This window comes from Sabethes cyaneus, chromosome 2 (genome assembly GCF_943734655.1).
Source record: "Sabethes cyaneus chromosome 2, idSabCyanKW18_F2, whole genome shotgun sequence".
Lineage (NCBI taxonomy): Eukaryota > Metazoa > Arthropoda > Insecta > Diptera > Culicidae > Sabethes > Sabethes cyaneus.
This window is the reverse complement of record NC_071354.1, coordinates 67,300,710-67,315,131: the sequence shown is the minus strand read 5'-3', so window position 1 is coordinate 67,315,131 and position 14,422 is coordinate 67,300,710. Positions and strand designations below refer to the sequence as shown.

Below are 14,422 nucleotides of genomic sequence, written 5' to 3'. Positions count from 1 at the left end.
TGTCCTGTGCTCTAATAACCGGCTGCGAAGTCTGTCGATAAAGACCATGACCCGTCTTAAAGACATTTAAAACCAAGTTCAAGTTCATCGCTATCAATTTTTCTAACGTCACACGGAAATGGTCCATATGATGCCATTGCTGGCAAAAATAAAATAAAACGATTGACCAGTGATTCAAATTTTGAAGAAAATAAACACTGCATAAATATTCTTAGCAAAAATTGCATTTTTTTCAATTTTCGGACCAAAAAACATGATGTCCTAAATATGGAAAAAATTGCAATTATCATAGGGTTTTATTTTATTTGTACAGTTAGGCAAATTTGAATAATATTCAAACAATTTGTATAACAAACAGAGAAGTAAAAATGCGATAGTATTGAATCAACAGATGAAGTATGCTCCATCGCTTACTACTTCTTTTTCCATCTGTCAAGTAATTCTCGAAAAGTTGGTTCGTCTTTTGAGATGATCCGAGTTTCGAGTTTATGGCATCCCTAAGAACAACCAATAATCAGAACGATCAATATCTGGAGAATATGGTGAGTGCGGTAAAATATCCCACTTTAGTGTTTGATAATATTTTTTCACAGCTTTTGCGAAGTGAGGCCGGGCATTGCCATGCAGCAGAATAATTGTATCAAGTTTTTTGCGTATTCTGGTTGTTTTTATTGTAACGCACAGTTCATACGAATCAGTTCTGCCATAAATGAAGAACTGGCTAATATCCCATGAATATGACATTGATAAAAATGCAATTTTATTACTTTTGTCTGTCAAAGAGGTTTTACAAAGAGGGCAACCTGTTTACCATGACAACCTGTTGAAATAACGATACCTGTGGCCAAATTCCCTCCGGGGAACATTTTTAACACAGTAGCCATTTTTCATTTATAAACACAAGGAGAGTTGACAATCCAGGGAGAAATTTGGCTAACGTGCATACGTTGTCAATTATCTTATGCTGGTGAGCCTCCAAAATGGTTTTAAACCATTTAAAACAATATTGAAATACAAGTGAGGACGAAGTAAACGATGAAAGATCTAATTAGTGCACCCCGAAGAAGTTACCAACGAAGTGTTAGGCTCAAGTGCTTGAAACTGGAAGGTAAAAGCAGCCGCCGTTAATGGAAACTGCGAATCCTGCCGTGTAGGCTGTCATGACAATAAAAAAAATAACGAGATTCGATCCAAAAACTTAACGATTGCTAGGCTCGCACCTGAAACCACCACACCACATGATCAATTTGTGTTGGAAAAATGCAAAATAAGAACACATCGGTTACTGCCATGCGGTTTGATGTCATCCTGGATATTAGCCAATTTCTCATTTATTTTGGATATTAGCCAAAATTGTTTCACGTCATGTGCCTCCGGAAATATATTTTTTTACAGTCGGCTTCCGTGGGGACGTTGTTTGGGGTGTATCATGTTATGTATCTATCATGTGATATTATGATCTCAATTTTGGAAAAAATGGCATATTAGTCATTATTTATCATTTATGGGCAGAGCTGTACCATGTACCGATCGCCCATACTGAAATCGCCAGATTTCAACTGCTTATAATATAATATATAACCAACCCCCGGGCATCTACTATGTTTCCTGAAACCGCCACAAAATGAGGTGGCGCTACAGGCGTTTTGCTTTTAATACGCAGCATTCACACGGCAGTGAAGTGATGCGATCAAGCCTTGAATCTCAATAACAAATCATCGATTCAAAATAATTTACTTTCAACTAACAAAAAACGTCGCCTTTAAGACAAGAAATAAATGATAATGTAGCGAAAATTACGTCTGGCGCTGCAGAAATATCGTGTGAATCGTTCTTTTACACGCACACAAGTGATCCGATACGTATAAAAGTGATCCAGTGATCCAGCTATGTTGGCATCACCTATTTTGTTCGCAAACGTCAAAGTTGCCACCGGGGTGTATATAACACCCTTTTGGGCTCACTAAATTCATAGCATGACCTTCGAACAATGAATATTGGGCTTTTTTGTTGATGTTAAGATCGATGGCAAGGAGTAAGGTAAAGGAAGGAGGGGTCATAATTCCCCTCCCAAAGAAGGGGGGTCTCAATGCACTATAGAAAAAATTCTTATCTCCAAAAATACCCACATGCCAAATTTTATTCCATTTGCCTGAATAATACTCGAGTTATGCAGAAATTTGTGTTTCATTTGTATGGGAGAAATCCAGAGACAGAAATCCATTTTTATATATAAGACTAGCTAACTCGAAAAACTTCGTATTGCCAAAAATGAAACGGTGCTGTACATAATTCCTGGTGGCTACCCCCCGCAGTGGCCGGCGTTTCCGACGGCATGTCACTGACAACACTCGCAGCCTGCGGCCGTCTCGCCCAGAATCATCTAGTGTTACTATAGGTAGTTTCTGGTGGTCTTGTTATTGACTAATGTTTTATAGAAGAGATTAAAATTTCTCGAATTCGATTAGTTTTTAAGTTACGCCGAGTAGTTTTCAATTCTATAAGGAGCATACGGACAGACAGACAGAAATCCATTTTTATAGGTATAGATTTTTTAATTTTAATTTAATTTGTTATTTATTTCATAGCAAACATAGGAAATATCGAATGAAAAAGATAGAAAAATTGTTAAAAAAATAATTATTTTAAAAATTGTATGTCCTCTTGGCGAACGAGAAGCCCACTGTTTTGAGGTGTTAAAAGTGTAATTCTAATTGTTTAACCATTTTCAACCAATCAAGTACAATAGCTTTCATATTTGAAAAACTCGTGATTGATTTTCGAATGTTCAAAACTTCAAAAAACTAATCAAAACAAGATTATTATAATTAGCATTCCAGCTTAGTTGTTCCCTTATAGCTCCACCGGGAGAATTAGCGTCTTATAGAACGCGAGTTTTGAACGGAATTGCGGAACGAAAAACCTCAGCTGGTTACGTAGTCCATAGAAGACCCTGATAGGCAGCCGCTATCCGCCTTTTTACTTCACGGCTCACATCGTTATTACATGACCAAGGTAAACCAATTCGTCGACCACTTCAAAAGTATCTCCATCTATCTCTCTACCAGCCTCCATATAGGGTTTATTTCTAATTCCCGTCGTAGTAAGTAAAGCCATTCTAATTTTCATCATTTGTTAGATGGATTTAACGAATACTCCAAAAGTTCTTGTACTGATTTGACTAAAACACACTTACCTTTCGATTCGTAAACTTTGAAATCACTGAAAAGCGATTATTAAAGCGATTATTATTATTGAAATGACGCAACTGACTTTATTTCTTAAATTCGTCGTACTGTTTTAAAATCCGTTCATCAAAATTTTTCATCATCCGAACTAAAAATCACAGCAATGTTTACGAATCTAACGCGCATGTATTTGTGTAGGACGGCATGACAAATGTTATTCTGCAAAATTTCTGCAGGACAGGCAAGTTTTCCTGGCTGTAGAATAACGACAATGCCCTGCGTGAGTTATTTTCATTTATAAATGACGGAAATTAAAACGATTAGTCGACATTTTCTGCTTCGTCGCACGAAAAAACGTAAGAAATTTAACTGGTTGGACTTCTTTAATGATAAAAAGCATTTAAATAGATCTCAGCTCACTTTGATTCATCGCGTATGATAGACAACAAACTAAAATATTAGGGAATAACTAGTTTTGCATTGTATGTCATAAAAATGTCGATGTTTTTAAAAATTTGTATTGGATAGCACCGGAATAGGCAATTACGACGAAGTAGCAACATACCCTACTTTGTTTTGGTAGTATTTATGATAAGATAGGGCTTATAGGGAATGTGGGGCTCGTAGCTTCCTTCTTAGGATGCGTGTACGCTTCTTCCACAGCTCTACGGTTAACACCGAGGATATTGATATCCGCTTGTCTGCACGCTTGCCCTTCGAATAGCACCATACACTGCAATGCTAAACAACAAATTCGATAGCCCGTCATCTTGCTTCAAACAATCTAACGTCATAAACGAATCCGTTTCACCCGCTGTTCTGGCGCTTGATTTTGAACCATCAAGGGTAGCACGTATCAGCCTAATCAGTTTTGTTGGTAAACCATGTTCAAGCATAACCTGCCACAGCTCATTTCGTTTAACTGCATCGTACGCCGCCTTGAGTTCTGTAAATAAACGGTGAGTCTGCAAGTTAAATTCCCACAATGTTTCGAGGATTTATCGCAAGCGAACATTTGGTCCGTCATGTAGCTCTCCTTTTGGAAACCGCACTGGTATTCGCCAACAAAGGTTTCTTGTGACGGGCTTAGCCTATTTCTCTATAAAATATGTGATAAACAAAGTGTTGGAAAACCCATTATAAAATTTCGAAGAGTGCCCGCATGCGAAAAATTGACGCTCCATTTCAGCACCTTAATTAACGAGTAAATTACACCTTAAAATGAAACTCAACAGGTGAACATTTGCATTCGACATTAAACTGCAACCGCTCCTGTTCAGAAAAACGTCATACTATTGGTCTCCACAGCGTCACCTATTATTAAGCCTGTAATTTAGTTCGAAAATTTTGCATATAAAAGCCATATGCATATACTAACCATGAAACTACGTCCAAGCCAAGCTAGCCATAGTAACTCGCACCCAGTCGAGAATGAATTCTAAACAGCTGTTACTCTGAAGGTTTTGTTTTGAATAAAGTCGTTTGACTTCAAGCGTAACAAACCACTTTTAAAATGAGTAAGATTTGATACTAATTATAAATCTGTCTATAAATATGAAAATCTCAAAAAAATCTAAACAGAGGACAAATTCATGATACAAGTCGCTTTACAAAAATGACACTTATGCGAACTTAGGTAGTCTAACCATAAAAAAAAGAAAATTTTGAATACAATTTATAGCTATATTTGTGAATTTCAAGGTACGAGGTACGATGCTGGCCAAACAATGCTGTCGTCATATGTCCGTATCTCGACTGAGTAGTGCTGCTAGAGTTAGTTGGATCGTTTCACTAACCATGTAATTGTCGTGTACTCTAATAACCGACTGCAGAGACTGTCGATAAAGAAGGGTCAAGTTCTGAAGATGTTTACCCAACGTTTTGCCTACATAAATTTTACCCCTTTAATAGCACACATTCGTTTCAACCACAAAAATTTATGTGACAATCGAAATCAAAATTCAAAAAAATAGATCAATCAAAAACAAATACAACACAGTGCTCGGTTTTAACCTTGGACTTGACTCGCTTTCTTGAGTTGTGTATTTGTTCCCATGTGCACTGCACTGACTGACTGACTGACTTAATGACATGTACGTACCTACCTACCCACCTGCCTGCCTGCCTATTTCTTTTGCGCTTTTGTCATGACAGAAGCGTGAGTCAGACGATCACCGATGTGAAATGTACCTGCCACACGTCCCTAGCGAGTGTTGCGCAAGCGCGCGCTGTTCATTTCAAATCCGAACAATCAATCCACCTTTCAGCAGCGAAGCTAGCTGCAGAACTTCAGCGTCACCTTCATTCCGCGAATCGTGCGGTGTCGAATAGCGAAAGAAACATAAAATTACCTGCAGCGCATTTATGTCGAACAAGTCGTGATACGACCCGCGGAATAATGCAAATAAAGCAGATTACAGACTATACCGACTGTTTAGTTAAATAGCGATTAACACATGGTGATGACTTTCGCTAAGCCACACGAAGCGTGTCATGTGGAGGAAGGTTCGCCTTGCTAGTAGTCATCACGGCGGAGACGCGTGGTTGTCGGTTCTACAGTCAGCCTGCGTCGCTGTACCAAACATCAGAATGAGGAAATCAACTCGATAACCGAATATAGCGCAGGCACGTCCAGCTCCGGACGCATTCGAGCAATAGTCTGTAACGAAAAAGTCCCCCAGGGACGAAGCGACTTTCGAATTTTAATCGAATTCTTTCCGTACCGGTGAAACGAGACGCGGGGAGACTAGAGCGTGTAGCGTGACTGAAGGCTTCCGAAGGACATCACAGCGGGGCAATCTAAGCGGCTTACCACGGTGAAACCTGCGTATCAGCAACCAAACAAAATAAATAACAATTTTAAATTAACGACTTCTGAATAGACAACAGTAAAGTTCGTCCGCAAAGCGAATCGTTAATTAGATTTTTGCCGGCAACCAAAACGACGAGGACGTTACGGGGTGGCATTTTTCGTCACGACCTTGGACGAAGTCACCATCGATGCGTCCGTCGTTGGAATCACTGATGTAACCTCCCCAAACTGTCTGCTGCTAGGTAGGTATGTAAGCTGCCACACGGCACAGCACGGCCCATGAAAGCACTAGTTCGTCGCCGTGTGAGAGTGGGGCTGCCTTTTCTGGGCATGTGCCAAACCAACCACCACCGATCGACCGACCGGTCAACAACTAGGGGATGTGCGAATGAGACAGCTCGACAGCTCGAGCACGAGATGGTGAGACTGAATGAATGCATTAGCTTTCGCTGTCACACGTTGCCGTCTGCGTCGTCGTTGTCGTCGACATCGTCGCAATTCTAGGTTGGAAGGAATAGGTATCGCCTAATTTCCCACGCGGCAACGCGACGTTCAAGCAAAACACACGAAGGACGAACGATTTCAACAGCTTGGAAGACGAGAAACCCTGCGACGCATTTGAACTTTCGCGTTTGTTTTTTTTTTTCAATCCGGTGATTGGCATAACGTATTGTTTCTTTCAACCCAAATTAATATTTTATTATTTAAGTTACGCCGAAGTTGTATTATTGACCACTAAATTACTTGGTAAGTTTTCTGTTTTTTTGTTGTTCTCAAATATAATGCTAAGGCACTCTAATTAATTCGTTTTATACTATTCTTAAATATGTTTGTTTCTAAATAAACAAAATTCAGAAAAGTTTTTGAATCGCTTTTGTATTCTCATGGAACGAAACTTCGACATTGAATCCGCAGGAAACACAATAGTTTTAATTTTTCACCAAAAAGTGTTTCTTTTGAACAGTTATTTTAAAGATTGTTGCTTTTAAAGATACGCCTCTGGTAATGTAAATTATGGTTAATGCTGTTAAGATCGACTGAAGTACATATATTGTATTGTGGATTTTCGGCTTTCCAGTCATTTTTATATCGAAAACAGCTTTTTTATACTGCCTGTCGTTTCGGTCTTCGGGCTTGGCCCCTTTTTCAAAGGTAATATGGTTACGTTCATAGTGCACTATGGTCAAATGGTTTAGGTGTGTACATTATTTTGCCACCAAACTAATGCATTTGGAGCAGTTAAAATTAAACTTCCGTTGGTAAACTACGACTAGACAAGAAAACGTAACCATATTACCTTTGAAAAAGGGCAAAACCGATGGCCGAAACGTCAGGCAGTATAAAAAAGCTGTTTTCGATATCAAACTGGCTGGAAAGCCGAAAATTCACAATACATTATGGTTAATGATGTTAAAGTCAGGTATGGTATGGTATGGTTTATTTCAAAACAGTTCCATTAATTCATATGGTCAGGGTTCAGCCAAAAGGAACAAGCGCCAATTTTCCATATTATGTAAGCATGATATTTCACATATCGCCAGGAAAGATAAAAATCGAATACGTTACTGATGATTAGTGATAGTTCTTTGCATAATGCCTTAGCAAAGGATCATGTGATATTTCGATATTCTAAGTAAATCAAAGTTCTTTATTTATTACACAGTCTTCAAATGATATTGCCCAGGCGGATAGAGCGCCTTAATGTAAACATAGTTTGACCTCGTCGTCAGCAAATAATAATAATTTAAATGGAGAAATCACAAATTCAAATCTTGCCCAAACATATTGAAGATCAAAGGACCAAACACAAACCTTTGCGGTACACTAGATCAAACTCCGACTGTGAAGGTGTCTGTTTGGTTAGAATTTTCCAACTTGTAAGCTAGCAGCTAGCAGCTGCGGAGTGTTATCTGTGAATCAGCTTTTCTAGCATTTTACTAAGAGAGATTTCCATATTTGTGGACAGGACCGGAGACGAGACGTGACAGTTGGCTTCATTGTCCTCTTTTCAGCAAACTTTCGATACTTTTCACACGTTGCCTAGCAATTTCGAATACCGTTCTGATTCAAACTTCGAACACTTAAGCCATGCTGAAACTTTCTTCAAAGTAAAATGCTCGAAAACATCTTTATTCTACCCCCATGAATGGTTCAATAGCATGACAATTTATTTATTTTCATGGGAAAATTTCAAAACTGAGGATAAAATGTTATTTTATAATGAAAAACACTAAAAAACTGCTGTTCGGTTTTGATTCAAACTTCGAACACTTTCATGGTCGACATTCAAAGCTCGAATATTTCAGTCTCAGACATCGAATACTTGTATTACTTTGAAAAGTATTAATGTTTTTAGTGTCATTCAACTTAAATAAGTGAAATTACATTCTTTTTCTAAACACTGTCCTTTTAAATCCACCTAACAGTGTGATTTAAATTTTTCACACAATAATTAGTTTCAATCCTTATTTCTGAAGTCAATTGCTAATATTTACGAACTCCATGAACCACATCTAAAGGAAGTTTACTTTCTACAGCTTTATCAATGCAGACAATTAATTTTCCCGAAGGAAAACCCGAAAAACCGGATATTATTCGTGGGTGTTCGAAGTTTGAATCACACCTCAAAACGTGATTCAAACTTCGAACACTTTTTATTTATCTAATATCTTTGAAATAATGCATGAAATATTGTATTTTAACTATGCTTTAGTACATATATATCTTGCACTTACCTAATAATCGCGCAGTGGGAAGGTAAATGTTCTAAAATTGGTAAAATAATGGAAACGAAAAAAACAGCTACTTTTGCACGAAACGCTAAGAGTATGCGAACGAAGCTAACATCTGAGTATTCACTTTTTTCCAACGCCTCCTGATTTCTTACAAAGAGTCCTACAGTTCAATGTCATACCTCACCGGATAGAGGACATTCTAACGAACACGGTGGTGTACAATAAACATAATATTTTATAATATTAGCGATACTAACGAGCATTTTATTCTGAAGTGTTCGAAGTTTGAGACTGTTCTAAGTTTGAATCAGAACGGTATGTTTTGCTTTATAATACTGCAGATTGTCCTTCTTATGTTTTTTCATGCATGCAAAGCGTACAATTCGACCAATCAGCAGCTTATTTAATATGGTCCACAAAAACTCCTACGAGTTGACACGTCTCGTCTCAGGACAGGACATTGAAAACTAACTTCCAAACAGACGAAAATGGTTAATTAGTGAGATCGGACATCTAAAACTAGCAGTACAGACAGTACAGTTATCCGTTCCTGACCTTTACTTATTTATTGTTGTTCACAGTCTTCAATTCTGTACAGACTAGTATTACTATGTACTATCAACTTAAATTAACAATTACCTTTCTAAACCTATTTTTACTGATATTGAAGTCAAATACATGAGATACTTCGTTAAAAAGCCTACAACAAGCGTGCAACGGGTTATTCTGACCATACAATGTTCGGTGCGTTGGAGTCCAAAGATATTCTTCAAATTACCTTACCTCTATATTCTCTAGAGCTCTTCGAACTTTCATGAGAACTGTATGAGGAAGAGATTGAAATTTGTAATTTTGTAATTTGTTTGTTTATTTGTTACGGTATAGTATTTGTTTGTTTATTTGTTACGGTATAGTAAATTATAGGATGACCAAAGAAGTTAATAGCACCAGCGCGATTATACCATGTGTCGTATCCAAATCTCGAACCTCACATCTGTTGTTCTCGAAAGTAGCACACAGAACGACATATCTCATTTTTCTCATGTTACCCGACCTTATGGGAAACGTTGTATTCGCTATGTGCGCGAAGCGGTGCTGCCACCTTCCCAAGTTTGTTCTATTTGTGAAGTCTGTGCACAGGGTTGTTAAAGAGTGAAAAGAATAAACAAAACTTTGCACCAAATCTTCACAAACTTTCCATATGGCAGTTCCATGAGAGTACAAGAGATCGATTTGTGCTTACATAGCGAATACACGCAAAGAAATTCTGTACGAGGTTGCCAAACGTCACGTCTTACTTGGAGTTAGTATTTGGGCAGTGCTACCATATAAGTGTTGTTTTCATCTGCTATCCAAGTTCATAACTAAGCAAGTTTGTCAATTCATATATGCTGAGTGCTATTAATTTGATTTCATTCTACCACGCCAATGCTATTCACTACACATCTTTCACATCTCAGCTCTACACTTCCGTCATTGATTGATTTATAAAAATCGTTGCAGAAATTGCAAGTGTTGCAGAGCAGTTTTTGAAAAGAAGCGGTGGCAGGCTGTCAGGTTCGGCTCCTTTCGATCCATCAATTGATTGTAGCTTCGACGCCACATCGGGGATCGCGCTCAAAAATTTTTTAGATTGGACTCAGTTTCATTAATGTTTCTTACATGGTTCTTAGGATTTGCATGAGCAAAACAATGGGGCAATATCAAGCGGGATTCACACGGGTGCCCGTGCCACCACGCCAATGCTATTCACTACACCATGTACACTTTGAAAGAATCCCGCGAAGAGATTGGTTGTGTTCGTCACTGGAATAACATGTTCTCATTCTAACAAACACGCCGGCATGAGCATCTCTTTCGAACTCCTGTCCTCCGAAGTTCCCATTTTTGCATGCACTACGACGAATTTTTGCGAGTGTATATTCAGCTGTCAGCCATGGCCGTCGCTCTCGCTCGTCACTGTAACCAGCAGCTGATTACTCGCGAGGGCTCACACTCAACCGGATATGTAAGGGAGGGCATAAGATGAAGGAGAAAAGGAAAAGTATTGCAAAATCTGTATCCATACAACCTAGTGTGCCTCGCGGAGTATTGGCTGCTCACGAGCTGCCGGCCTCGTGAGTGAGCTGTGCAGAAAGACGCTACGAGGCTGTGCGTTCGCGAGTGTGTAAGTAGCAGAATGCAATCGCACAGCCCCGGTTGCTGTTTTTTCGTACGCTTGCATCAGAGACATAAGCGTTGGATGCTATGCTTCTTGTTTGCTTCTCGCTCGATTTGCAACATTGCCGAATGTAGGATCCACATCCACGTTTGTTGGTCTTGGACTGCCATTCTCCATCCGTCTCTAACACAAGCTGCCTCGAGGGTACAAGGCCTCGAAGTCGTCAACCTCTATTCTCCGGATTCTCTGTAGAATATTATATTTACTGATCGCTTATCCGACATACCTACTACGTGGCCAGCACACTATTCTACATATACATTTTTATATGCTTGGCATGTGTCATGATCCATGCGGTTGCACCACACTGCTTTTTCTGCTATGTCGACAAGAATTGATCGCAGGATTTTACGCTCAAAACGCCGAGTCCGTGCTTAGTAGAGAACCACTGGGAGAATTAGCAATCAGCTACGGGATCTCAGCTGGCCACGTAATCCATAGAAGGTCGTATTGGAAGCCACTATCCGCCTTTTTACTTCACAGCTCACATCGTTGCTACATGTCACTAGCGTATTAAGATAGACAAATTCGTCAACCACTGTAATTGTATTTCCATTTAGCACAAGCGCAATTCCAACACCCGAAGAGCCACCACGTTCTTTATCAGTCAACATATACTTCATTTTGTCAGAGTTTATGATAAGTCCTATCCTTGCACCATCCTTCTTAGAATGCGTATATGCCTTTTCTACACCTCTACGGGTAACACCGAGGGTATCGATTTCGTCCGCGTGCCATAGGAGCATGTGAGAATTCGTGATAATGGTTCCGCTTCTCTGCATGCCTGCCCTTCGAATAGTACCTACCAATGCAAGGTTGAACAGCAAATTCGCTGGCCCGTTACCTTGCTTCATCTAATGTCACAAAAGAGTCCGATATTTCGCCCGTTATTCAGACGGTTGATATTGAACTATTAAGGGTAGCAGGTATCAGTCTAATCAGTTTGTCCGGCAAACCACGTCTGTGTATTATCCTGGTTATTGGCTGATCCGGACCGATTGTATCGTATGCTGCTTTGAAGCCAATAAGATATGATGCGTGGACACGTTGTATTTCCGACATTTCTGCAAGATCTGTCGAATGATAAAATTTGGTCCGTAAAGAAGCAAGCTTGATAAATTCCTACTAAACCTTGTGCTATCAATGACAGTCGAACAGAATTTGGAAGAGTAGATTGTAGGTGACGTTTATCAGAGTTATGCCGCAGCAGTCGAACTTATTACCGAACAACTCCTTCTAACCATCCCTCCGATAGTTTCTCCTCCTCCCAAATGTGGGAAACAACTCGCTCGTTTGTGATCAGACTCCCTTTCTCGCCCCTATACGTGTCAGGTTTTGGTGTGTAACTCTTACAAGATTGGACCACCATCTCGTAAAACTTGCGCGAAGTATTAGCACGGAATAGTTGTTCTAATTCTTCACGGTTTCTGTCCTCTTTTTAACGCTTGGAATTTATATATCGGTGGCTGTTATCATTTATGTCAGTGTGCAGGCTTAAGGACCCTATTACCGGACCATGCAATTTCTTCCCTATCGACCTGGCGTTCATATCTCCGATGACAATCTTATTGTCCCGTGGCGAACAGCTGTCTTACGTTGTCTCCAGCCACGCGTAGAACACTTCCTTCTCATCGTTGTGTTTACCTTCGTACTGGCATTATGCTCTAATTGAAGAAACGACATTTTATCCTCAATAGACAACGGAAATTTTATACTGCACAACAAGAATACTGTTGCTAGTGATAAGATCGGGAAATGTCTCTATCCGTACAATGAACAAAGATTCGCAAAAAATTTACCAACTACTCATGCCATTGATTACCAATTTCTATAGTTTCTATCGATTTTAAAACTAACCAATTGCCATTTTCTCCACTTTCTCTTCCAGTTACGATGCTGACGCTGCATTATCACAAACACGGCGAGTGCATACTCCAGGAAATCGGTGCAGCATTCCGGGGCGAGCATGCGACAGACCTTCTGCTGATCTGCGATGGCAATCAAACGTTCCGTGCGCACAAGCTGGTACTGGCAGCGGCCAGTCCACTTATCCGGTACGCAAGACAGACCGATGGTGGTCCTTTCCCATGGCTTTGCTTATTTCTCCTTTTACTTCGTTCCAGAATGATCCTGGAGGAAACGCCAGTCCTAGATGGCATCACGACAGTGTACTTTCCGGGCGTTCAAGTGTACTACTTTCGGCTACTGCTCGATTTTCTCTATTCCGGTCAGGTGTACGTGCGATCTGTCGACGAATACCACCACCTGCAAGGTCTGCTAGCACTACTGCAGATCAAGGCCAGTATTTGGAAGAAGAGTGACGGTTCCAACGACAATGGTGAATTCTATTTTCCCAAAAACAGCCGGATTGATTAACAGTTTGTTTTTCTTTCCGCTTTAGATTCCCGTAAATGTGAACCGCACGTGGATATCAACCGCAACGAAGGGATCGTGTCCAGCCATCATTCGCGGCGGCGTTCCCGGAGTCAGGATTCGCTGTCCGGCGACAGCACCAATCCGAAGGTCAGTGTCAAAAGCGAACGCAACTCGGGCAGCTCCGAGGAGGGCGATCGCGATGACAACGAGTTTCTGGACGAGGTGGATGAAGCAATCATCAAAAGCAACAACAACCTGCAGCACCATCAGATCAGCAGACATGACGGAGACGACGACGCGGGAGGTGGGAGTGGGAACGACGGAAGTGAACCAGGGGGAGGAGAACGACGAGATACCAGAGCTGGCTCGACGGCAGAGGAAAGCGCCGGTCGGCCAACGCCGACAAATTTAAGCGGAGGAAGTATCGGTGGCTGCGCTGGCAGCTGCCGCCGAAGTGGGAGCGGTGAACGAGACCCGGAGGAAGAAGAAGATTATGAGCTGGATGTTGAAGGTCGTGATGGCGAGGAGGCGGACAGTGCGGAACGGCGGGAACGGAGGGGCGAATCGGTGGTCAATCGAAGAAGAAGCTCGTCGGATCCGGTTAATCTGTCGATCGTGAAAACCCAGGATGCTGATTCGGATGACGCCAATATCGATGTGGAAACGATAGGAAATGCTCCGACCAAGGTAATTCAAGCAACTTGTGGACATTCCGATGTTACAACGGGTCTAATTTATGTTGTTTTGTTTTTGATTTTAGAATCTGCTGCCTCCCCGATACCTTGACCCATTCCGTAGCAAACGGAAAGCGTACTACATGCACCCAGATGCGGAGATACCGGACGCTGAAACGCCTGACACTGAGACGCCGGATAACTACGTGGTGACGCGACGGCCCACGACCACGTGGCGAAAGCGTCGACCTGGTTTCCATAATTCGCCTGCCCAGAATCCGCCCTTCGTACCAAGCTATCTTGGTTTGGACGACCTAAGGACACGAAAGTGTTTCCTGCCCGCTCCGCCCACGTACCTGCCTGGTGAGTTTTATCATTATTCAAAATTTTACTGTAACATTTATTAACTGTCGTTT

At 40.8% G+C, this 14,422-nt stretch overlaps 2 protein-coding genes across 2 annotated transcripts in view; both read left to right on the top strand.

The window, feature by feature from the left end:
* LOC128738040 (ATP-dependent RNA helicase Ddx1) overlaps window positions 1-14,422 on the top strand; it is a 243,776-nt gene that overhangs the window by 127,716 nt on the left and 101,638 nt on the right. The window lies entirely within an intron of this gene.
* LOC128738041 (transcription factor Ken 2) overlaps window positions 1-14,422 on the top strand; it is a 136,044-nt gene that overhangs the window by 120,004 nt on the left and 1,618 nt on the right. The window contains exons 4-7 of the mRNA XM_053832858.1: window positions 12,845-13,010; window positions 13,080-13,294; window positions 13,358-14,019; window positions 14,093-14,369. Of these exons, the coding sequence (XP_053688833.1) occupies window positions 12,845-13,010; window positions 13,080-13,294; window positions 13,358-14,019; window positions 14,093-14,369 (1,320 nt within the window). The remainder of the gene's footprint in view (window positions 1-12,844; window positions 13,011-13,079; window positions 13,295-13,357; window positions 14,020-14,092; window positions 14,370-14,422) is intronic.